Source organism: Ictalurus furcatus, chromosome 17 (genome assembly GCF_023375685.1).
Source record: "Ictalurus furcatus strain D&B chromosome 17, Billie_1.0, whole genome shotgun sequence".
Taxonomy (NCBI): domain Eukaryota; kingdom Metazoa; phylum Chordata; class Actinopteri; order Siluriformes; family Ictaluridae; genus Ictalurus; species Ictalurus furcatus.
This window is the reverse complement of record NC_071271.1, coordinates 21,589,737-21,613,260: the sequence shown is the minus strand read 5'-3', so window position 1 is coordinate 21,613,260 and position 23,524 is coordinate 21,589,737. Positions and strand designations below refer to the sequence as shown.

General features: G+C 41.5%; 1 protein-coding gene across 4 annotated transcripts; it reads right to left on the bottom strand.

The window, feature by feature from the left end:
• Nucleotides 1-586: 586 nt before the first annotated feature.
• Nucleotides 587-22,767, bottom strand: LOC128621238 (casein kinase I). 4 transcript variants are annotated; one of them, XM_053646850.1, is made up of 12 exons: nt 22,664-22,767; nt 16,525-17,165; nt 14,179-14,248; nt 12,237-12,385; nt 11,795-12,029; nt 11,464-11,549; nt 10,639-10,723; nt 9,405-9,553; nt 8,986-9,069; nt 6,563-6,664; nt 2,951-3,057; nt 587-1,188 (listed from the first exon to the last, which is right to left on the bottom strand). In XM_053646850.1, exons 2-12 carry the CDS (start codon nt 16,765-16,767, stop codon nt 1,134-1,136), a joined length of 1,365 nt encoding a protein of 454 aa, XP_053502825.1. In that variant the 5' UTR covers nt 16,768-17,165; nt 22,664-22,767; the 3' UTR covers nt 587-1,133. The 4 variants fall into 4 exon arrangements, with proteins under 4 accessions (XP_053502825.1, XP_053502826.1, XP_053502827.1 ...); XM_053646851.1 differs by having other exon boundaries at nt 9,405-9,550; XM_053646852.1 differs by lacking the exon at nt 6,563-6,664.
• Between the last annotated feature and the right edge of the window lie 757 nt (nt 22,768-23,524).

Below are 23,524 nucleotides of genomic sequence, written 5' to 3'. Positions count from 1 at the left end.
GTTGGATAGGGTCCGCTGGTTAAGGTTAGTTGGATAGGGTCAGTTGGATATGGTTAGTTGGATACGGTGAGCTGGATAAGGATAGTTGGATAGGTTAGTTGGATAAGGTTGGTTGGATATGGTGAGCTGGATAAAGGTTAGCTGGATACAGTAAGCAGTAAGTTCGCTGGACGGCTACTCTTCAGCCTTACGCATCTATTTGGAACTCTTGTGATCTTAATAAAACAACTTTTGACGTATCTCAAGTTACAGGACAGAACAATGCACTTCCTTGTTGGACTTCCATAAACAACTCAGGAGAAGTACTGCATCTTTGTTAAGTTATTTTAGCTATCCAGCACATTGTGAAGTAGACATGACTGTGTATGCGTGTGTTTATTTATAATATAAATTATTATTATTATTTTATTTTTTAAAAAGGGGGTAACACCTTTCTAAGAAACTCAGCTACGGTGTTCTTCCTGTTGAGAAATCAAAACACGGTCAGGTGAAGTGGGTTATAAAGCCGGTGTGTGTGTGTGTGTGTGTGTGTGTGTGTGTGTGCACATGTGTGTGTGTGTGTATTAAAAACAGTATTGAGACGAAGGGCGTGTCTTTCTCTCAGTCTTCCACAGTACATGAGTCCAGCCACTGTGCTACATCATCCATGCTGACAGGAAAAATAAAATAGGACACAAAAGAGAATTAAAAAAAACTAAAAAGAAAAAAAACAACAACACTACAACACGAATAAAAAGGTTCAACTCAGGGATAAGCAGAGCTCCAAAACATCTTCATTTTAAATTACATTAAAAACAAAACAAAACAAAAAAAAAACCCAGACAATTTACAGAAGCAGAGCGATTCCGGTTTGCGTTTCCGGACGTTTCCGGACGTTTCCTGACTCGGAGCATCACAGTCTGTAGTCTCCTCCCCTCAGTTTCTTACTTTGATCCCATAAAATTAAAAACACTCATCGTTTAAACATTTGCTTTAAGTCCTCTGATAATGTGATCTAAAATACAGGATTAAACTGTCCATCTGCGTTCACGTTCATATCTCTCTCTCTCTCACACACACACACACACACACACACGATAAAGGAGCGCTCCACACTCCAGTCCTCTCTCTCTCTCTCTCCACCCTTCCACTCTTCACTTGTGCCGCTGCAGGCCTTTCCTCTTCCTCCGCTTAAAAAAGCAGCAGCACCTGAAAGAAGTCAGAAGGTGTCGATTAATGTTCTAGAACAGCAGCTCTGACAGATCGCACCTTTATATTAGCACCTTATCGTTTCTATGGCAACAGCTCGTTCACAGCAGAAATGAGTGTAAAAATAAATAAATAAAAAATGGTGCGAGATGGTCAGTACGGTGACGTCTACAGAAGGAGTCTCCAGCGGCAGTCAGAGGTGGAGCTGGAACATCTTCAGGTTTTCTGACATCTTCGGGATGGACGAGTTTACGCTTTACACTTTCGGTCTTATTCTTATTAACTTCACAGAGAGAGAGAGAGAGAGAGAGAGAGAGAGATGACGGGAAGCTTGTGAGGGAGCGACTGTTTAAATGCAACTATAAACGGATAAGAAGTACAAGGCGTGACTCCTTAATAAATCAGTTTGCTGTGGTGTAAGAGGAAGAAAACACTCCGGAACATTCTGTTTAAATTCGTCTCTACCTCGGTATATCCTCGGCGTGACCGAGGAAGAGGAAAGAAATGTGTACGATGAAGCAGATGATGAAGATGGTGATGGTGAAGAATGTAAAACTAAATGCTATTTTTAAGTCATGATTTATTTATTTTGAATTATTAGAATGAAATAAAATCATTACGCCACAATAAACGTAAACTTTTCCTCAAGGACCAAAATATCCATCCACTTATTCATATATTTCTTTCTTTCTTTCCTCCCTTTCTCTCACCCCTCCTCTCTTTTTCCTTTCCATCCTCCTCCCTTTCCATCTCTCGCTTCTACTTTCTCTTTCTGCCCATTTCCTTCCCTTTCTTTCTTCCGCCTTTCCTTCTCCCATCCTTCCTCCCTTTTTCTCTCTCCTCCTTTCTTTTCTTTCTTCCTCCCTGTCTGTTTCTCTCGCTTCTCCTTTTCTTATTTCTTCCTCTCTTCGTTTCCTCCCTCCCTTTCTCTCCTCCTCTCTTTCTGCCACTTTCATTCTCTTCTTCTTTTCTTCCATCCTCCCCTTCTGTCTCTCTCGCTTCTCCTTTCTTTACTACTCTTTCTCTCTCTTTCATTCTCTTTCTTCCTCCCTTTCTCTCTCTCGCTCCTCCTTTCTTTTTCCCCCATCCCCTTTATTTCTTTATTTCTCTTTCCACCTCTTTCCCCCCTTTCTCTCTATCTTTCCTTCTTCCTAACTTTTTTCCTTCCTCTCTCCCCTGCTCTTTTCTTCCTTCCCCCCTCTCTCCTCCTTTTCCTTCATTCTTTCCTCCTCTTTCTTTCTTTCTCTTCCTGCCTCCCTTTCTCTCTCTCGCTCCTCCTTTCTTTTTTCCCCATCCCCTTTATTTCTCTTTCCACCTCTTTCCCCCCTTTCTCTCTATCTTTCCTTCTTCCTAACTTTTTTCCTTCCTCTCTCCCCTGCTCTTTTCTTCCTTCCTCCCTCTCTCCTCCTTTTCCTTCATTCTTTCCTCCTCTCTTTCTTTCTTTCTCTTCCTGCCTCTCATTCCTTCTCTTTCTTTCTTACCTCCACTATTTTCTTTCCTCATCTTTTCCTCCTCTCTCTCCCCTTCCTTCCGCCTCTTTTTTTCCCTTTCTTTCTTCCTTTTTTCTCGTCTTACTTTTCTTTCTTTCCTCCTCTATTTATTTCGACCTTTCTTTCCATTTCCACCGCCCGTTCCTTCCTCTCTTTCTTTCTTTCTTTTCTAAATATCAACATTAAATCACATCTATGAATATCTGGATCTTCCTGCAAGTTCTTTTTTAATCAGATACAAATTCTGCTGAAACGACAGACAAAGGGCTTACTTTGTATCGTCGGTGACCTCGACCTCAGCAGGAGCAGTGATGGGGGCGTTCGAATGACCCGCTGTGGGATCGTCCGTGTTCACTTCGCCGTTGGTAGAACTCATGACCTGAACATTTAAAAGTAAAAACAGTATAAGCGCTTAGACGCGTGTGCACTTCTGTATAGAGCTCTGAGACACATTTATCATTACCACACAACACCATATTACACGGACCCTCCCATTCATTCCGTATAACCGGCTTTAACCTGCCGGTCACTTTTATTTTCCACTACTTTGGGCCAGGTTTTGACACTGCGCTTCGGCGCCTCCTGCTGGTGTACAGCGGTATAGAGTTTGTCCTGCAGTACCGGTAACGATCTTAATCACGAAAATGTCCGTCTTGTCCAACCCTACACTCAAAACAATTCCAACTCGGACCGCCTCAAATGACCTCGTCCTCGTACCAATCGTACGGTGGGTGCGGTCTGCTGTTACTTCAGTTACTTCATGTTTACTGTCTGACACGCGACGACGGAAGGAAAACGTCTAATGCTGGGCTGGTTTTTATCCTGTCTGACCTAACCTGCGTGTGGAGACGTTAAGAAGAAAAATAAAGCTTAAGAAGGAAGTAGCAGAGGTCGCTGGTGCCTCTGCGGAGTGTCAGTAGCTAGCACAGTTAGCTTGCCAAATAAACTCTTAAATAAATACTGATTATTTATCTTGTGTTTAACTCGCTAGCTTTACAGGATATATCTAATGTACATTTACTTACTTCCACATGTCCATAAGAGACTATAAATAATAGATCATAAATAATAAAAGCGATAGTGTGACTGCAGGGTTAAACAGCGATGTTAAAAAGCCCTATTCAGACTGGATTAAATTCACACGCGGTCTCGAGGTCACTTCCTGTTTTACTGCTGCAAGCCTATCACTTTATTTACATCTGGATCAGTCATGTCAGAGTTTTCCTCTTCCCTCCTCTCTTCCTTTCTTTCGCTCGATCTCTCTTTCTTCCTGTCTCTCTCTCTACTCTCTTTTTCTTTCCTTCCTCATCTCTTGCTCCCATCCTCTCCCTTTTCTTTCTTGCTCCCTTTCTCTTTCCTCCTTTCTTTTCTTTCCTTCTTCCTCTCTTTATTTCTCTTTTTCTTTCCACCTCCCTTTCCTTTTCTTCATTCCTTCCTCCCTTTCTCTCCCCCTCTCCTTTTTCTGTCTTTCCTCCTGTGACTTTCTTCCTTCCTCCCTTTCTCTCGCCTCCTTTTCTTCCTTCCCATCCACCTCACTCACTCTCTCCTCCTTTCTTCTTTCCTCCTTTTTCCTTCTCTTTTCTCTTTCCTCCTCACTTTATTTCTTTTGTTCCTCCTCTCTTCCTTCCTCCCTTTCTCTCTCCTCCTCTCTTTTTCTTTCTTCCTTCCTCCCTCTTTGTCTCACTCTCTCTTTCTCCTCCTTCTCTTTCCTCCTCCCTTTCTCTCTCTCCTTCTTTTCTTTTCTCTTTCCTCCTCTTTATTTCTTTCTTTCTCTTTCCACGACCCTTTGCTTTCTCTCCTTCTTCCTCTCTCTCTCATTTCTTTTCTGAAGATCAATATTAAATCATATCTGTAAGTGTTCTTCTTCGTCCTCCTCTGAGCGAACTACAGGCTGGCAGTTTTTCACTCGTCCTCACTCAGCGCTTTACTCCAGATACGTGTGTGTATAAGCGCCCCTCCCCCGGACATTAAACACTTCCTGCTTTCTGATACGCTGAGATTATGAATTGTGTTTTCCGATTGTTCCTGGAATTTTGGTTCGACCCAAAATGAAATAAGCTCCAGCGCCTCGCCTCGCCTCTACTCTGGCGCTTCTTCCACCCCCTTGGACGCCATGTTCTGAACGGAGCGTGATCATGTGACCGACCGCATGACGCAAAGATCAATGTTTTCAGAAAATACAACCTGCTAGCCTCTCTCTCCTCACTCGTGCGGCCGTGTTACTGCCGTCCGGATGTGTTTCACAAAAATAAACAAAAACATATTACAGTCTGTCTGATGAACTAATCCAATCCGAACAGGGCTTTAGTGTATAACTCTGCTCTGAAATACTAGGAATCTGGGAATGTGGATGAAACAGCAACCTGTGTGAAACCTGTATACGTTACAACCTGACCATTCAAACAGGGATTCATTAATGAGTTCATTAAATTAAGGATTAACCCCGTGTTCTTTTGGTTTTTTTTTGCTGGTGCGAGCGCCGGGTCACGGCGAGGTCACCAGATCACTAAAAGTAAAACCTGATCCTTAGAGAGAAGCGAGGGAGAGGAAGAAGGAAACACAGAAGGAAAAAAAAAACCCACCACCACACACACACAGAAAAGAGGAAGCAGAAAGAAGAAGGAGGGTGTGTGTGTGTTTGTGTGTGTGTGAGATAGTAGCAGATGCATTTTATTTCTACTTCAGTCTAGGTGTGGGTACTGCAAGCAAACACGCTCTCAGAATATTTATTTTTTAAAATACTTTTACAGTTAAAACTATAACACTACTGTTTTTTTCTGTGTGTGTGTGAGAGAGAGAGATAGAGTGAGTGTGTGTGAGAGAGAATGAGGGTGTGTGTGTGTGTGTGTGAGTGAGTGTGTATGTGTGTGTGAGAGAGAGATTGAATGAGTGAGTTGTGTGTGAGAGAGAGAGTGAGTGTGTGTGAGAGAGAGAGAGAGTGAGTGAGTGTGTGTGTGTGTGTGAGAGAGAGAGTGAGTGTGTGTGTGTGTGTGTGTGTGAGAGAGTGAGTGAGTGTGTGTGAGGGAGAGAGTGTGTGTGAGAGAGAGCGAGAGTGAGTGAGTGTGTGTGTGTGTGTGAGAGAGAGAGAGAGAGAGTGTGTGTGAGAGAGAGAGTGTGTGTGTGAGAGAGAGCGAGAGTGAGTGAGTGTGTGTGTGAGAGAGAGTGAGTGAGTGTGTGTGTGAGAGAGAGAGAGTGAGTGTGAGAGAGAGAGAGAGTGAGTGTGTGTGAGAGAGAGAGAGAGTGAGTGAGTGTGTGTGTGTGTGTATGTGTGAGAGAGAGAGAGAGAGAGGGTGAGTGAGTGTGTGTGTGTGTGTGAGTGAGAGAGCAAGTGTGTGTGAGAGAGAGCGAGGATGTGTGTGTGTGTGTGTGTGTGTGAGAGAGAGTGAGTGAATGTGTGTGTGAAGGACACAAGCAACAGCAGCATAATATGTAGTCTCGGTGAAGGGGTAGGGTTAGAGTCCTTTCACAAGTCACTTGTGTAATGGAGAAACTGGTGTGTGTGTGTGTGTGTGTGTGTGTGAGTGAGTGTGTGAGTGTGAGTATTTATGTTTAGGACGTTTTTTGATCACTTGACTGTTATAAGACGCTGCAGTTCCTCATCTTTTTCGCTACGATTAATCATGAACCGCATCCAGATCGCCGCCGTGACCTCATCAGAGAATTCCGTACGAGTGCATGAGCACAAATATTGAAATGTTTTGAAACACATTCTTTTAGACGGAAACATATTTTGTAAGAGCCGCAGAGGAACAGCGACGTACAGAGAGAAAGCGTGTGAGATCGACAAAGATGCTAAGCAAAGCAGCGCACTCACTCTCACACGCATGTACACACACACACACACACACACACACACACACACCCCCCCACCCCCTTCCCAGTACCTGCACAGAGCCCCCCAGCCTATCAGCGGTGAGATGCGAGCCCAGGAGCTCCCTGTTGGTCACAGGAGTCGGCTGGGATTCACTTCCTTTTGGTTCAGGAGACTGGGGGAAGGGGGAAGGGGCGGAGGGCGGGTGTTATGTGGTCGGCGATGCGAGGGTGTAAAAGGAAACAAAACAAAACAAAATAAAAATAAATTTAAAAACGCAGAAAGAGGAACATTTCCCATGCAGAAGCAGAGCGCTCTGGCTAACAGAGGACAGAGAAAAGAGGAAGAGGAGAAAAAGAGAAAGAGCCCGACGTGCAGAGAGGCGTGTGGGGACCTGCTCAAACACTCTGTGTACAGTTCATACACATCAAAACATAGCGTGAATATCTCTCTCTCTCGCGCTCTCACTTCCTGTAAATGACTTGGAAACGATCTTGGCTAGTTTAGTCAGGTGACCAATCAAAACAAAAAGGATGATCGAGGAGTGGAACATGGTTGGAAAACAAAATTCACAAAAAAACTAAACAAAACAATCCTGGCCTGGGGTCCAGGAACCAGGAAGTCTGGGTTTTGTATGGAAAACCTGAAATCTGAGCTTTTCTGCTGCACCGCTCGGGAAATACGGATGGGAGGGGCACACCGTGCGTCCGTGTTTACGACGTCAGGTGCGTTCGGGTCACTTTGGTCGAAGCGAGATGGGTTTTTTAAAACTCTACTTCTAGAAAACGAAGAACAGAGACTGTGTTTTGCTTCGTAATGTTTTTAATCAGTTTATGAAGCCACTGTAAACTTTATCGTTATGTTTTACACCGTAATTGTACAACGTGATCGTGCTTTACGCAGGCAGGTCGCGTGTTTTATTACGCCAAGGTGCTTAAACGTTAACCGATTCGCTTGTATTTCGATAACTTGCTGCAGAAACCAAACGCATGACGACCGAAATCAGCATCTGGGACGAGCAAACGTTCGATTTCAACAGATTTCGCGTCGACTACAGACGCCGCAAACGTTTTCTTACTGACACACCCCCCCCCCCGACTCGGAAACTCTTAAAGAACTTGAAGAAAACCCAGAGATCCCCCCCCGCTCGTAAATACGACTTTGTGGTGGCGTTCAAGTCGTTACTACGATCTTTCCGACAAACATGAACGCACCGATACACTCTCTCTCTCTCTCTCTCTCCTGTCAATCAGAGCGACACCAGCCAATCGTAGGCGTCTTGCGATTTCCTCCGAGTGCGTTACGCAGATCGAAAAGGAAGTGTCTCGGAGGAAGCACGTGCTAGCCTTCACGCTCCCTGCTTGGTTGATCTTGTGTAACATGGGGTTGGGAAAAACATGAAAGAAAACCCCCACAAAATATACATTTAGAAAATAATAAAAATTGAAACGATCACAGTATTAGTTTATGAACGAGCAAACTGCCACAGAGGAGCCGACAGTGCTAATAAGAAAGAAAAAACACAACCCTAAGTGTATGCATATGTGATCAACTGTCTATGAACGTAGTGAAAAATACATTTACTGTTCAATCAACTGACTTACTCGTAGCTATTTGTAGCTGTGATCGTCAACACAAGAAAAAAAAATATATTCAAAATAATCGCTTTTTAAAAATAACGTACAGTTAAACCTGTTTTAATTCCTCCCGCTCACATCCGGATAGAAGAACCGATCACATGATCACGCCACTACGTACAGCGCATTTCTCGCCGGCGTTAATGTGCGGAAAACATAACGTTTTTTCCCCCCAGATGTGCGTCATGCAACACTGAGGGGAAAAAACATCTGGGTGACTTCCACCTAGCAGCGACCTTCTCTGGCCTGATTAAACATTACGTTTTCCTTGCCCTCCCCCCCCCCCTCGCATGGACAGAAACGTGAGCAAACATCAGACTGACCCGTAACATAACAGGAGGGTTACACCCATGTCTAATCTACAGCCACGCACTAATCAGTAACGGTTATGTGTTATAACTCGCTCATACAGACTTTTCCAAGCCAGGAATTTTACGTAGCCGGACCTTCACGAATTTTTTTTTTTTTTTTTTGCTTAGTTGCTATCTTCGTTTTGATTGGTCGCCCTTACCGATCCTACCGTCGGCTTTTACGTTCGGACAAAATATTTCAGAACACCTGTGTGAATATAAGAGAGTGTATAATCTGCCCTAAAATAAACAGAAATGTTTTTAAGAAGGGGGGAAAAAAAAAAAAGACATTTGGAAGAATAGTCAGCTCTAGAATTATTGGCACCCTTTGTAAAGACGGGCCAAAATAAATAAACACGGACACGGTTAGATGTGTAACAAAATGATACTTTACCCTTATTATATATTATATATCCACTCTTACAGGTGAAGCTGACAGTAGAGTAATCTTAACCGACACTTATTTTAGTGCGTACAGTAGTGAGAAGTGTGTGTGTGTGTGTTTTCACCTGGTTTTTGGTCTGCTGCTGTGCTTTATCTCTGCTGCCGGACTGGATCGGTGCGTCAGTGGGAATGGGTCCTATTGGAGTCGGCTGAACAAACATCACAAAAAAAAACAAACAAGATTTAAAGGTGCTATATAAAAATAAAAGTTTATTATTATGATTATTATTATTACTATTATTATTGAGATTTAAAGTCGCAATGACCTTTTTTACTTCCCCCCCCCTCGGTGGTAGAAACGGGCTTCCACAGATAAATTAACACCCGAACATCACGTTTTACAATTTCAAAGACGGCATTACCGTATTTCTCGGCAAAAAAAAAAAAAAAAAAAGTGTCTCGATCCAGAATATACGGTAAAAAGCCCAAGCGAATATACGTTAACGAACTGTGACATCATAAAAAGTTCTCCTTCGGGCCGTACCAGAGTCTTGCCGACCCAGTCGTACTCGTAGTCGAAGACGTAGCCGTTCCTGTCGAAGAGGTCCGTGAAGAGTTTGCGCAAGTAGTCATAATCCGGTTTCTCGAAGAAGTCCAGTCTCCTGACGTAGCGCAGGTACGTGGCCATCTCTTCTGCATGACACAGTGACTTTATTACTCAAAAACCAATAACTGTGCGTTCGAGAATAAGCATCGGCGTATTTTCATCCACAGCGTCCGCGATAACGCTTAACATCACGATTACATCGTACGCAAGGAAAATTCAACACTCGTGTTACGAATGCTGTCGTTTCCATAGCAACAGCTCGTTCACAGGGACGTGTACGGAGGACGCGAACAGAATATAAAAACGTGTGTAATAGTTGATACGGTGGGGTTTTTTTTCTTTTTATGAGGAGACTTTTATGGAAGGAGTCTCCAGTGTCAGTGCTTTTGTTACAATCAGGGGTTAAGCTGTAAAGCTAAGAAGTTTTCCAACATCTTCAGGACAGACGTTAGAGAGCGGCCTCTAGAGGCGAAATAAAAACTAATCGGTGACAAATTTTGTTGTGTTATTTGAAGTGTTTTTTGTTTAAATAATTTTGGACGTCTCTATTTTTATTTGTTATTTAGAGCATTACTTTTTGGTTCAGTTTGGATGCACATGTTTAATTTACTTTAATATTTATTAACAGTTAATATATATTTATTTCATTTTTAAAAACGTACAGTACATTTTCACGGTACAGTCAGTACAGTTTATTTCTGTAATTGTAAGTTCAGCAGTGGTGGCGTGGTGGGTTACTGGGTTACTGATCTTAAGGTCGGGGGTTCAAGCCCCAGCACTGCCAGTCTGCCACTGTTGGGCCCTTGAGCAAGGCCCTTAACCGTCTCTGCTCCAGGGGCGCTGTATCATGGCTGACCCTGTGCTCTGACCCCAACTTCCTGACGTGCTCGGGTATGCAGTGTATGTGTGCTCAATAAAGACTTATCATTATCATTTCATTCAGTATTTTTTTTAAAAAACTAATTAATCGGGTGATTAATAGGTTATCGGTAAAATCCACTATCGACCTCTAGCATCTACCTGCATTACAGGGGGTCACTGGATTTGCTCTGTAAGAAAACAAAAGAAGAAAGATAGACAGGCATCCTGCGCTAAGTGTTACTAGACTGGTCGTGAAGGAACAGTTCCACCATCGTTAGTCACTCTATCATCTCTGGTCGATGGAACTGACCTGGGAAGCTCTCACAGAGCACTTCGATAGGAGTCGCTCTTTTGGTGTCTCCTATTTTCTGATAGCGCTCTTTCAGCGTGTCGGCCTAAAAGATTGCAAAGTTGAAGATAAGACCGTGAGACAAGAGGAAAGCGAAAGAGAGAGAGAGAGAGAGAGAGAGAAAGAGAGAAAGATAATCAGATTCTCATTAACAGTGCCACCAAATGTCACATTGTTTTTATACTCGCCTCTGAGATGAGAACTTTATTAAAAAAACAAGCTACAAGCAAAATATCACAAAATAACAAAAAAAATCACAAAAAACAACCAAACTTTCACTTTATTATTATTATTTTTTAAACGAGGTCAGTCGACGGTGTTGGTGCAGCTGGTGGTTACTCTAACCGAGATACGTCACAGTGACTTAATCAACGGGATCACTTAGGGGGGAAAAAACAAAAAAACAAAAACCATTGGTCAGGAAAAATTCCCCGCTGTTTAGAAAGAAAAACACATTACACCTTTATAACATTATGTTGTTTATATTTGGATCGCGATCACTTCATCTGTACTAAGCTCCTTTTCAAAAGACAACACTCGGACGACCTCGGATTTCTGTGGGCTAAAAATAATAATAACCAATCAGTGAAGACACGCCACTCTTCACAAACCAAACAAATTCTGAAGGATAACACCAAAGTCCCGCCCACAAATATGCTGTTTAACTCGGAGATACGTCAAGAAGAAAAATGTTAAATGACAGGCTCTAAATGTCATGTGGCTGCATGAAACGGTGCCTTGTGTGTGTGTGTGTGTGTATTCATTCATTTCGAGTCATCAATGTACCTTCAGGCCTTGCCAGGGCAGACTGCCTCGCAGGAAATACATGAACATGTGACCAAGCGCCTCCAAGTCATCCCGCCTGCTCTGTTCTGCGGGAGAGAACACCACGACGTATACGAATGAGTGAGTGAGTGAGTGTGTGTGAGTGAGTGAGTGAGTGAGTGAGTGAGTGTGAGTGAGTGAATGTGTGAGTGAGAGTGTGAGTGAGTGAGTGAGTGAGTGAGTGTGTGTGAGTGTGTGTGAGTGTGTGTGTGTGTGATGCTCTTGAGATTGCAAAACAAGTCAGTTTAAAGCAGCAAACAATACCCGTCCTGTATATTTCGTTTCTCCGTACCTTTGCCCAGGTGTGTGTTGATGCTCATGTAGCGCGCCGTGCCCGTCAGGCTCTTGTGTTCCCGGTACGGGATGTGTTTTTTGGTCTCGGGGTCGATGTACTCTTTGGCCAGGCCGAAGTCGATGATGTGGATGGTGTGCTGCCGTTTGCTGCCCGGCCGGCCCACCAGGAAGTTCTCCGGCTTCACGTCTCTGTAGATCAGGCTGCGGGTGTGAACGAACTCCATCCGTGTTATCTTGTAGAAACATTCCGAACACAACGGATGCTCGCTAAACATTTACGTAACTGCAAGCGGCGGCGCTGTAAAACATCTGGAATATTTACTATTCATGCTGCATGGTAATGAACGGTCGTGTTAATCACTATTTCGATGCACTGCGGATGATGTCACGGGTGACAGATGTGCATGTGTGCGTGTGTGTGTGTGATGTTGCAGGCTCACCAGCTGAATGGCGATCATGAGCACAGTTTTGAGAGAGAAGGTTCGGTCACACAGGTCGAACAGATCCTCTAGACTCGGCCCCAGAAGCTCCAGCACCATGGCATTATATTTCCCACAAGGACCGAAGTAGTACACCTGAGGAACACCCTCTGTGAACACACACACACACACACACACACACACACACACACACACACACAAACACACACAAATTAACAACACAAAATTTTGTTACAATGTATGAAAACAAGCAAACATTGGACTCAGCATTAGATCATAAAGGGGGAGGGGCTAAACTATATTATGTATTTATAGCTATATAAATTTATATTTTAAATTGAAATTTATATTTAAATATAACGTTATATTTTGACTGCCGATGGTAATGAACCACTTTAATCAGAGGATGTGTGCAACATTCTGATGATTATTTCGGTGTTATTCCTACACGCCTGGCGTACAGAAACACAGCGTCGTGTTTGTTTCGGTTCTGTCTGATCGGAAACCCCACACGTTTCCGTCGGCGTCGTCCAGACATGAGCTGTAATCTGTCTCCGGTCTTATCACGCCGAGCGTAGGACGAACACACGAGGAGCGTGCGCTGATTAACACCGCGCTCAGAGGAGGAGGATGTGGAGAGTGTGTTTATAGCGTGAAACTGCCCCAAATCTCTATTCTACATCAACACACACCATTCCACAGAAACACAGAGAGAGAGAGAGAGAGAGGGGGGGGGGGGGAACACCCACATCCTATACACACAGTCCGGCAGATTGTATTTTGATTACCCTCATCATCATCATCATCATCATCATTATCTGTTCTTGTTCTATTACGCCAGTTAATGTTTAAAAAAACGACAGCAAGAGAAAAACAGAAATCAAGGACACTAGAAACAAGAAAATGGCTTTGTTGGAAATAAGAAAGAAAAAATTTTAAAGTGGAAGAAAAGATTGCCTGAGAACAAGAAGCAAGAAAGCAAACAAAGAAGAAAGAAAGCTGGAATGAAAGAGATAAAGAATCAGAGAAAAAGCAAGCAAGAAAATAAGCTAGAAATGCAAGAACAAAAAAGAACGAAAGCGAAAAAAATGAAAGAAAGAAAGAAAGAATGGAAGAGATAAAGAATGGAAGAAAAAGCAAGCAAGAAAAAAAAGCTAGACATGCAAGAAGAAAACAGAAAGGAAGAAAGAATGGAAGAGATAAAGAATGGAAGAGATAAAGAATGGAAGAAAAAGCAAGCAAGAAAAAAAAGCTAGACATGCAAGAAGAAAACAGAAAGAAAGAAAGAATGGAAGAAAAGAAAGCTAGTAAGCAAGCAAGAACAAAAAGAAAGGTAGAAAGACTGAACACAAGAAGGCAAAAAAAAAGTAAGATAGAAAGAAAGCTAGAATGAAGGAAATAAAGAATGCAAGAAAAAGCAAAAATGAAAAGCAAGAAAGAAAAAAAAGCTGGAAATGCAAGAACAAAAAAAAAGAAAGAAAGAAATCTAGAATGAAAGAAATAAAGCAAGAAAGAAAGACAGAAACAAGAAAGCAAAAAAAGAGAGAGAAAGAAAGCTAGAATTGCAGAAATAAAGAACGAATGGAAGAAACGAGGGCTAGAAAGAAAAGCAGGAATGAAATGAGAGAGAAAGTAAGAATGTAAGAAAGAAAGAAAGATAAAAAGCATGAACAGAAAAGAAAGACAGAAAGAAAGAACGGTTGCACGAGAGAAAATATAAAAACGGAAACAGCTCAATAACGAGCGTTGGTTTGGCCATTCTTCTTCTTCCTCTGATTATTATGATGATGATTATTTTGCGGTATTAGAAGGGAGGTATTCGGCTGTTTAATCCTGCTGGAGGTCAGCCTGAGCTGAGAGAGACAGAGGCAGTGCAGTAAACTCTTCATAAACAGGTGTTAACTCCAGGTGACTGTGTTGAGGGAAATGAACACGGACTCACCCGAGGTACCGAGCTGTTTGTAGAACCGGTACTCCAGATGGAGCTGCGGCGCTCGGGATTTAATCGGCTCCTGTTCGGGGGAAAAGAGCGTTAAACGTGTCGACGTCTCCACTGCAGAATGAGTAGGAATGGACGTTAATATAAACAGCTTTATATCATCCCTCATATCTCTGATGCGTGTGAATAACAGAATGAACACGAGTAACGTGTGTCGGCACGAGCCGATTACTTTAAACAGAAATAAACTGATAGATACGGTTTTCAACTCGTCTTAGCAGCAGCGTCGAAAGAAAGAGAATGAATTAAAAAAAAAAAAAAAAAACAATGTAGATCCTGTTTAGACCACGCTTTATACGTACGTGACATTGTGGAAAACATTTTTCCTTCTTTATTCACTGTTTGAAGTTATAGCTATAGTCAGGGATGAGAGCAGACGTGACGAAAACGTCACATCTCGGTACTCGAGGACGTTTCTGCGATACGCGATACGTTTCACGGCGTATAGTTTAGCTAACAAGCTGACGGCAAAAATGGAAATAAATAAATAATTAATTAAATAAATAAAATAAGAACCGAGTTTGATGGCGAGTTTGTTCAATGGCTACAAAAATGACATTTTAACGCTGAAAAAAAAGGAAAATAAAAAGAGATCTGTAATAAATAAATAAATAAATAAATAAATCAACAACAAATCAACCTTAATCGTGTTTACATTAACGTTAACATTTTACTATTTATTTTTCGAAGATTTAAACTACAAGAACAAAATTCTAACAACAAATGCACCCAGTCAGTCTGTATGTGCGGTCCGTACAGGATTTCACAGTTTTTTTTTTAAAAGAATGTTTACGCTTGATTTTGCTGATTTTTTTTTTTTAATTGTGATGCGGCTTGCGGAGTTTTCTGTGCTTTCTTTACGGAAAACTAGTTGAACTGGCGAAATTGCAACTGTGCGGTCTTTCGCGGTGCTGTTTGTTGGTAAATGAAAGTAAACGTTGCATTTCACTTGGAGTCTGGAGGAAGAGTGGAGAGGAACAGAATCCGAGTTGCTTGAAGTCCAGTGTGAAGTTTCCACAGTCAGTGATGATTTGAGGTGCCATGTCATCTGCTGTTGGTCCACTGTGTTTTCTCAAGTCGAGAGTCGATGCAGCGTCTACCGGGAGATTTTAGAGCACTTCATGCTTCCATCTGCTGACGAGCTTTATGGAGATGCTGATTTCCTTTTCCAGCAGCACTCGGCACCTGCCCACAGTGCTAAAACTACTAGTAACTGGTTTACTGACCGTGGTATTACTGTGCTTGATTGTCCAGCCGACTCGCCTGACCCGAACCCCATAGAGAATCTACAAGAGACACCAGACCCAACAATACAGACGAGCTGAAGACCGCTATCAAAGCAACCTGGGCTTCCGGAACACCTCAGCAGTGCCACAGGCTGATCGCCTCCATGCCACGCCGCATTCTAATATTTAGAGATACTGGATGCTTGATTTCCGTGAGTTGTGAGCCGTAATCGAGATTAAAACAAAAAAAGGCTTGAAATTTTTCACTTTATGTGTAATGAATCTAGAATATATGAAAGTTCCACTTTTTGAATTAAATTACGGAAAAGACTTTTCCACGATATTCTAATTTTTGTTTTTTTAAAGTTACATTTTTATAGTGCTTTACTAGACATTCAAAGCGCTTCACACTGATGTGTAGCATCCACCTGGATGATGCGATGGCAGCCATAGTGCACCAGAACGCCCACCACACACCAGCTAACACCTTTTTCAGATGCACCTGTATATAATATATAAGTTTACATATATAAACTTTCAAAATGTAATAAAAATATATGATGATATCTTGGGGGGAGGGGGGGGGGGGGGACAAAATACAGGGACATAATTGAATCATGATGTTGAAGTTATATCGTCACATCGCCCAGCCCTAATCTCTAGCACAAGTCTCTAGTACAAGTTCAGCTAATTTTAGGATTAAGTAACTCGTCTAAATATTCAGGAAATTCGGGATGCATCGTTAATCGATACTGGTACCGGTCCAAAATTCCCCGCTGAAATCCTAGCTACCCAATCCAAGCTAACTGATGTAGGTCGTCTTTTAAAATCAATTCGCTAATGTTTGTGCATTTCAGGGCCACTATTTAAACCTAAAAACCTTTACAGAGTTAAAAAAAAAAGTTCCCTGACTTGATTAAAGTCGATCACCAAGTCGTTTCAGTTTCAGTATCGTTGAGTACCGAGAAAACAAAACACGTTCTCGTTCTCACCGGGGGGGGAAATAAAAGGGTACTGACGGCTGTGCACCCGTACCAAAAAAGCCGTAGCACACGTTTCTTACCAGTTTTATGGCTACGTATTCATTGGTGTAGAGATTCTTCCCGAGCCGAAGTTCGCCGAAATTCCCGCAGCCGATCTTCTTCCCCACGCGGAAGTTTGGTCCGACCATGAGCACGCCCGAGTTGGGCGCCGAAGTGCGACCGGTGTGACCGGACCTGCTCCCTCCGGTCTTAGACATCTTCTTCCCTTCCTCCGCGTCCCCTTTCCCTCCACCTCCACCGCCACCTCTCTTATCAAAATCCATAAGCTTGTGATACCCCGGCCTCTCCACGGTTACGCCGCTGCCATACAAACCACACAGCCACCAAAACGTCAAGCACAACAGGGGGCAAGGGGGGAGGGCGGAGGAGGAGGGACGAAGGAGAGGAAGATATGCAGTACGAAGAGAAAACCTTCAACGTCGACCGTCTTTAATCGGCCGTACGAGTGCGTCCACGGAAAATAACCATCCGGTTCAAAACGCAGGATTTCCCGAGTTTCAAAGCAGCATCTTTTTGCTTCGCCATCAGGATACGATCCTAGCTACTGGACTTGAGACGCGGCCCAGTCGAGGGTCCCGTCCTCGTCGCCCCCTCCTGGTGAGCTGGTGAAACTGCGTCGCTCATTCCTCGGGTTTAGAGCCAGGAGACGGTTTATGAGCATCTGCAAAAGAAAATAGAGCGGTGTTTTAGTGAAGCAACATTTAAACAACTGCGTCATGGGTGGGGAATTCGTTTTACGGATGTGCATGGTAGACTTAAACCTCTCACACAAACGCTCTTTTTTTCCCCGTCCTACATATAATCCTACGAAAAGCTTTTTGGTCATGGCGGGAAAAGAAAAAACTCAGATGGACGTTTTTAAATCTCCCGACCAATCGGGTCACTGCTCTCAGAGATAAGCGAGAAAACCGAACATGGAGGACAAGACGTTGGTGAGGAAACGTGAGCTGATCTATGACTAACAATTTACACACGATATGACGCTAATTTACCTTTTATTAACATAAACCTGGAGGGAATTTTCGTTTGGTTTGTTCTATCAAGAAAGGGGAAAAAAACATTTACATTCCAAGGTTCTAAAGGCTTAAGAGGTTATAATCAGGCTCGATTCATTCACAGAAGACGAATCAGACTTTCTTCCTCTCCGCGATAAGCTCAAATCTTCAAAAAAAAAAAAAAGATTCATAACTAACTAATAACTAGTTATTTAATCATAACTAACAAGCTGCTTAAGCAAAACAATCGACGTGAAGGGTTTGAACCCGGAGTCGATTATCTTCCTATAACAGCACATTCTGAAGCGCTTTATTCCTCTTATACCGAAGGTTCTCAATAATTATTAAAGTTTTTTTTATTCATTGAAGAATGACATGCCGTGCTCTTCATCCATTTATAGTTACATTTAATGTTGTGGAAACATCCGAGAAACAACTTAGTTCCTGTTCTCAACTGAGAAACATGCGCAACGAAGCGTAAACTCCTCGGTCCTGAAGATGTCGGGAAACTTAAAGCTACAGCGTTACCTCTGACACCGGAGACGCCTTCCCATAAATGTTAAATAAAACGTCTCCTTACAGAAAACTTCACCGTATCAGCGATAAATCCGTTTCCCACGGAGCGTCCGCCGAGCTACACTCAGCACAGCTGATCTAGAAAACTCATCAAGACCTTCCGACCAATCAGAATCCAGACTTCAACAGTGCTGTGATACCACCCTGGAAGGACTCTGGAGTTTTAAAAAGGACGGCGATCTGCTCGCGTCTCTCTGACCAAAGCGTAAAAATACGGCGAGAATAAAGACGCAGTAAACCAGAAATCACGATCAGAGCCTTCTCGATGAGAAGATATTCATTTTGTGCTCACTCAGGACAGAGGCTTCGTCAGCGAAACGTCAGAAGTTTTCTGAAATGATCGCAGTATCATAGACAGTCGTCGACAGTCGTACTTCTACAGCAGAAGATGACGATCGTGTTTGGAGATTGGCGTCTCAGAAAGCGCATGATACTCTACAGGATATGATGTACGATGTGCTCGGATTAACGGCTCAAAGACCTGCCGTCAGCACGAGAAATTTGTGAGCGCTGCTACGACGCTCGTCTGAAATCCACCAATAGGAGGACGACGTGAAGCAATGCCGATCTCACACGACAGCTACAAATGTGCTAGCGGTGATGGAGAAACGTATATAAAACATATATATATATCCTTTATGCAAGCCTGGTTTCTGCACGAGCTGATTTCTGGGTCTTATGAATAGAGCTGCAACAACTAGTCGATAAAATCGATAATAACCGATTATGAAAATCGTTGTCAATGAATCGCGTTATTAATTAGACGGTCTGCGTGCGACACGGGATCCGTTTACTCATGACGTTACTTCTGTTCCGAAAACACGCCTCGGAGACTAAATACTGAAGTTGTGTCCTAAATGACGTACTATACACTTACACTATGCACTATGTATATGGACATGTAAGAGTGACAAACGTCCTCAGGGCAAAATGGCCTGTTGAATTACATAAATTGAATAAAAACATATCGCAATGACAATACTTGAATTTTTCTGCCCAGCGGTTTGACACAAATTGAAAGAAAGAAAAAAAAAACACAGCAATAACAATGCTTGAATTAGTTTCCTCTTCAATTCATTGGGCTTGTATATTTTGATTGAAAAAATTCCAGCATTCAAAATTCAATGCACACATATTCACCTTCCTAAAGTATGGTTCCAAAATATTCAGTTGTTAAAATACCATCTTCATTATTCATCAGGTAATATTTCAACACATTATTTTTCAACCTCACAAATTCAGGTCTTAAAATTCCAATCTTCACATCCGGGTCTCACAGGAAGAGCAATGGATTGCCGATACTATTGTAACATGTTACTCTGGGGCGTATGTCATATGTAACTTTAGAGACGGTCCCTTAATTTGCGCATAGTAACATAGTAGTTACTATGCGCAAATTAAGGGACCGTCTCTAAAGTTACATATGACATTGTTATACATGTTTCTAACTTCAATAGCATTTGAAGGGGATGATAAAACCAACCGTAAAGTGTTCATCTAGGTGTCAGCTATAATGCACACCTTTGAGATTTTTGATATTTAATTAAATAAACTGTCAAATCATATCTAAACTTTGTGATGTTTTTATACCGTATGGACATATACACAAAATATATCATAGTTTAAAGCTCAATAGCATTTGAAGAGAATGACTTACAGTCACAAAACAGTCACACTGGAAAGTGTTCCTGTAGGTGTCAAGTATGATGCACACCTTTTAGATTTTTGATTAAAAAAAAATACTCTGCTCTGATTGGTCAGATGTCCCAGTCTGTTGTGATAGGTCTACCGATGTCAGCGAGCAGCCGATGAAGAGCAGAGGCGGGGCTTTTTGTTACAAACCTACGTAGGTTAGTACAGGAAGTAAGTCTGGAATCACTAACGACTCGTTTCAGCTGTTCAGAATCACTTCCTTCTTTTGCGAGTCGATAACTCAGTTTGTCGTGCGCTTTGATTTTTTTAAACTTTCAGACATTTTTACGTTCACAAACAGCTACGTACAGAACACACTACACGAAAGGTAATATTTGAAAATCCATAATAGGTGCACTTTAAAGAATATGTTCGTCAGAAGACAAAAACCATTTTTTCACATCACAATCCCAACATCTGAACATCCTTAAGATGAAAAGTTTGTCGTGATTTCAAAGGGTGTACATGCATTATTATGTTATTATATTATCGTATATATCGGTGGCATAAAACAGTCTTAAAATGACAAGAATATCGTTTATCGCAATTATTTCTGGAACGATATATAGTCCAACTAAAGTACTTATCGTGACCTACCAGAGTGACCGAAATTATTCATTTTTTAAAATAATCGCTGTCGATTAGTGAACGCAGGGTTACTGAAAATACCATCCATCCATCTTCTATACCGCTTATCCTTTTCAGGGTCACGAGGAAACCTGGAGCCTATCCCAGGGAGCATCGGGCACAAGGTGGGGTACACCCTGGACAGGGTGCCAATCCATCTCAGGGCACAATCACATACACACTCACACACCCATTCATACACTACAGACACTTTGGACATGCCAATCAGATTACCATGCATGTCTTTGGACTGGGGGAGGAAACCGGAGTACCCGGAGGAAACCCCCACAGCACGGGAAGAACATGCAAACTCCGCACACACACGGTGTGTGCATGTCCACGGTGGGAATCGAACCCCCAACCCTGGAGGTGTGAGGCGAACGTGCTACTAAAAATACGTTTTTAAAAAATACAAGAACAAATTATGTTAAAATGCAACAAAAGCGCATTTTTAGCTCGTTCAAGCTGGCTTCCTATTCACTGCGTACGCTCCCTACATAGGGTTTACGCTAACATACCCTACCTTTATCACACCTTTCATGCTAAAAAAAAAAAAGAACATGCAGGAAAAAAATACAAAGTTCTTTGGTTTGTTGCGTTTTAACATCACGTGATAAGGTCTATGTGCCAAAGTCTCTTCGTTTTGACGAAAGATTAAAGTAATGGCACCCTCACATTTGGAGACGTGTGTGGTTTGTTTTGTTTTTTTTGCACAGACCGGCTTCTGAATTCATACAGATTTGTTAAAATCAGTATTCTTGTTACCGTAGAAACTAAAATTACAACATGTTGTGTTACCATGTCGTCTAGTGAGGTAACGGCACTAAAACTCGATTTTAAAACGAGTAAAGTCAACGCGAAATAGGACAAGATATTGTTCAAATCATCATAATATGCAAATATGAGCGTTGGTTTGCTAAAGAAAACATTTCTGATCTCCGTAATGTAAAATAATTATCCGTATACGTCTTTGCAGCATTTATTTTATTAATTAATTCTTAATATATATATTTGTTTCTTTTTAATCTAATTTGCTACGGTTATTTAGTTAGTTAGATCATTTTTAAAGCAGTAATTCCTCAAAAAAAGATAAAGCAGCCCCTGAACCAGATGTCTTCCACTTTAATAACTTTGTTTATTCATTAAATAAACAAAATTAAACATTAAAAAAACAATAAATACAAATAATAATAAACTTGCAACAATAAAATCTAATAAACATGTACAGACATGTACAGACATGTACAACATGTGTAGGAATGAGGGAAAAGTTCTAGATGCTAGCTAAATATCGAACAGATTGCTTATTTACGATTAATTATCAAATGCAGTTTGTTTATCTGGCGATATTAATAAATATTTATCAAATTATAATCTAAAATTTAATCAGGTAACTTATATAACAGGTTTAGCTAGGAGGCTAGTTTAGACAGAGAGCCGGTTAGCAAGACAAAACAACAACGGTGGATTTTGCCTCCATTTTTAATAGTTTACAGCAATTTGACCTGCTTATTTATTTATTTTTTAAACATGTAAATTTTTTATGTTTTAAAACCAATAAAATAAATCCAACTCTCTGCAAGCTGTTCGACTCAGCCTTAGCAGCTAAGCACCTAGCAAAACAGCTACAGTTTTCTATAATTAAATAATTTAAATATAAGCAACATTTCAAATAAAAGTAGAGATGTCAATCCAACAAACGCTGAAATTTTTAATAATTAATTTTTAAAGCTGAATGTTAATATTATCCAAACACACTTTTGCATTCATATGTGGCCCACGGATTTGGTAAACTAGCAAAGTTCAAACTAGCATAATTTTTTTATTCCATCCGTTTTCACAAAACCCGCCTCCTACGACGGGATTGGATGGTATCTCCATTCATAAGAGGACTATCTAATTAAAATACAGCGCGCCGGATATTACTAGCCAATCCTGGCTCAGAAGGTGGAGTTTGTCGGAATACGGATAGGGGAAAAATAAAGCCTAGCTAGTCAAGACAGAAAGCAAAAAATAGCAACTGGAGACATTCGCAAAATGAACAAAACTTTAAACAAATAAAAACAAATAGCGTCTGTTTTCATGCCACATGCATAATATTGTAATTGTTAGCTCAGTATAAAGCTAGCACTGTACCGTCAGTTAGCTTTCAATACCGGGCAACTCCTTAAATCCGATCGATGCAAAAAATATATATAATTCTGAAATTAAATTCTAAACCTCATCCATCAGGTGTAAACATTATAGAAGAGATTAGACAGCTTTTTACCTAAAATCGTGCATTAGAAGTTTGTAACAAGTCCCGTTTGTGTCGTTTTTAACACCCAATTTCTTGAAGCCATTTTCATTTTCTTCGCACTGACGGTCGCCGCTCGGCTGCTAGCGCCAGTTTTCTTACGCAGCGTCCGGCTCTGTTCAGCGGCTTACGCTGGGAAACTGCCGTAGTATGGCTTTGTGAATCCACTCCGCGTAAATCTACGCGAGAATCGCTATGGTGAAGTTAATAAGGTCGCAAACATGTAAAGATCCAACTTAGAACATTGTGTACTTTTAGAACCGATTATAGTTCAATTAAATGAGAGAAATCATGTAATAATAAGGAGAGATTAATATGTAAAGAAAAAAAACATGGAATATATAACTGTATTTTTTCAGATAAAACTTTAATGATCACATTTGCCTTAATAATCAATCATTAATAATCTGTCTAAATATAGGATCCTATATTTGGGGTTTATTCTCATTATCTCATTATTCTTCAAATAGACAAAATGCAGACTGGATTACTAAAATTTTTAGTTTATATGTGTGTGTGTATGTATGTATGTTTGTATATATATAGTATGTAATTGAAAGTACCTCCTCTGTTTTGGTTGTATAATCAGCATCACACAGGCAGGTCCGATGACAGCCAGTCAGTTCAGTCGTCGTCCAGCATCATCAAACCGCAAACACCATTCTGGGGTCTGTAGATGCTGCAGTCATGGATGGTATCGCTGATTGTCTGGGGAGCTCCACAGGCACCAGAGACCGATGAAACAGCACCAGGCATATGGAGGTACCTCTGGGTACAGCCAGTGCCAGCTCTGTTGGTTGAGATTGATCCAGGCTCCTTGTGGGAGGATGATCC